Source organism: Dendroctonus ponderosae, unplaced genomic scaffold, assembly GCF_020466585.1.
Source record: "Dendroctonus ponderosae isolate FM_Combo_2020 unplaced genomic scaffold, Dpon_F_20191213v2 Dpon_F_20191213_11, whole genome shotgun sequence".
In the NCBI taxonomy this organism is placed as follows: Eukaryota; Metazoa; Arthropoda; class Insecta; order Coleoptera; family Curculionidae; genus Dendroctonus; species Dendroctonus ponderosae.
In genome coordinates this window covers 5,316,303-5,318,550 of record NW_026017213.1, presented here as the reverse complement: position 1 = coordinate 5,318,550, position 2,248 = coordinate 5,316,303, and the positions used below count along the sequence as shown (strand labels likewise).

General features: G+C 42.4%; 1 protein-coding gene across 3 annotated transcripts in view; it reads left to right on the top strand.

Moving 5' to 3' along the window:
• LOC109534233 (probable phosphorylase b kinase regulatory subunit beta) overlaps positions 1–1,460 on the top strand; it is a 10,332-nt gene extending 8,872 nt beyond the window's left edge. For all 3 annotated transcript variants that reach the window (XM_019899816.2, XM_019899817.2, XM_019899815.2), the window contains 2 exons: positions 310–465; positions 525–1,460. In XM_019899816.2, the coding sequence (XP_019755375.2) occupies positions 310–465; positions 525–686 (318 nt within the window). In that variant the 3' untranslated portion in view covers positions 687–1,460. The remainder of the gene's footprint in view (positions 1–309; positions 466–524) is intronic.
• Positions 1,461–2,248: the final 788 nt, after the last annotated feature.

Here is a 2,248-nt window from a genome sequence, read left to right as displayed (position 1 = left end):
GGAAGATGCGAATTTTTTAAAAAGAGAGTGCACTTGACTGAAGACTCCTAATTTGAGACCCACATTTACTAGGCTGGAAATAATCAAGTTTCGGGGCGATTTGTACGAAACTTTCAGCACATCTGGAGTCAACCCTCTTCTAGAGATGGGAACATTTTCCGGTCGCTACATGCATGCTTTAGTTTGCGAGTTGCCCATTCTTATAGGCGACACTGGCCTTGTTATCAGCGAGATTAAATCTTCAGTTCCCCTTTTTACCAAATGATTACCTCCAAAATCTAAATCAGAATCCTTCCTAAATTCTTCCAGATGTTAAACCACATAAACGTGCCAGAATATCGTCAACTTGTAGTGGAACTCTTGACGATTGTCGCCACGATTCTGGGCAGAAACCCCGAACTCACTTTCAATCAGCCTCTGGATCTCAAGCAGCTGATCAAAGACGCTGCCCACATGTACGCAAAGGTAGGCCCTTTAAGGCACGCTAACTTTGCTGTTTCTTCCACCCCTAAAAAACCTTGCAGGACAACCACATCAAAGAGGAAAAAACCAGCCTGCTGATGGAAATTCCCTACATGCAGTCCATGGGATATTTGGCTCGGGCCACCGTAAACACTGTGCTGAAGGGCAGTCACATCATGAACAAGTTGGATACGGAAACTGAGGCTGCTTGTAAAATCCAGTAGGGATTGTTTAGGGTGCCACGTCGAAACCAAGACTGATAGCACAAGAGTGTGTTGTTGTCTGGATGCTCTGGCGATGAACAAAAGACGTTATTGATGAAACAAAACAGGCAGAAAACTTCGGTTTTCCAGTCTCATCGTCTGAGTTTCCGCGCCGGAACCGCTCGGCCGACGGTGTATTTAAGCGTCTCCTATTCCAGATTTTCGCCAGTTTTCCGCGCGTCGTGACGCTTCGACTAACAAACGCGCCCTCAGTGCCCCTCTGGTTAAATTCGCACGTGAATACGAGAGTTTATGCTGGTTAAGGGCCACAGTTGAAAAGTACGTATATCAGAAGGTTTTCTCAACAATTTACCTTTTCCTAACTGATTGCTTTGCAAAGAAACCAGGTTTCTTAGTCGATGATTTCCATCCAGCTGCATAGACGAAATGCAGCCGTTCACGGAAATTTATAGCGTTTGCTTTGCATCCGTCTGGAAAGCTTTATGTCTACGACCTACATAATCCAGATGGAGTTTATGACCCGCTGTACGTGCACTCTTTTTCCTTGTGCAATTTAGCGCACACATTAATCCAAACCGGCAGTAGCATCGACTTTTTCACAGAATTGCCTGTTAGGGCTCGCTGCTTTTGTGTCATCAGCCAGAGCATTCACACAACTATCCTATAAATAGAGATTTTTTCAATTTTAGCCCTAAATTGCGTTGATTGTCGTATGATAATTCCTAGACTTTACTTGGAGATTATATAATGTTGGCGTTTATTGGAAGTTTGGAAGTTGGTGTTTTTCTCCTCCAACCTTTTGAGTCTTGCAACCCGAACAACTGCGTGAATTTGCGGTGGAAACTTAAATCACGACGGAGCCGGGAAAATCTCATCGTTAATGAAACAGATGCGGCACTCAAAAAGCCGCAATGCTCAAGTCGGTGCCTGTTCGGATTCTACGCCAGTGAATGATTACGAGCGAAAATTGAAAGGCAATGAGTAGAAATGTCCCAGGAAGTAGCTGAAGATGAAGCAAAATTAGCTGCTTCCAAACACCGGAAGAACAAGGTTGTCTTTCTTTGGCTTGTGCGGGAAAAAACTTGTTTGCCCAAAATGCCTCGAACAGCAGACTTGAAATTGTTTCAGTTGTGAAGAAATTGAAACTCGAAAAAGCTAAGGGTTTTTTTCAACTGGCTGAACTTCTGGGTCCAGCTTGAAGTTTTTCAGCAAAACGGCTGAAGATGAACCAAGTCTGGAACTTCCAGATTCGAAAAAAGGTTTAATTTACAAAAAATATCGTCAAACGCAACGTAGAAGCTGTTGAATCGAAATTTTCTGCTTTTATAAAGTGGATTTGATTCGACTAAATGCGGCAAAGCACAAGTTGTAAATCGGTCGATTCCTAGGGAATTACCACTTGAATCCAAAGTTGCCTAAAAAATTAGCCAAACTTAAATGTTTCTGAAAAAAACCTGGAGATGTTACAAAAACGAAACTTTCACCGTTGGTAAAATATATTTGCTTCTACTAAATGCAGCAAAGTACAAGCATTTAAATCTCTCTACTTTTAGAAAATTAAC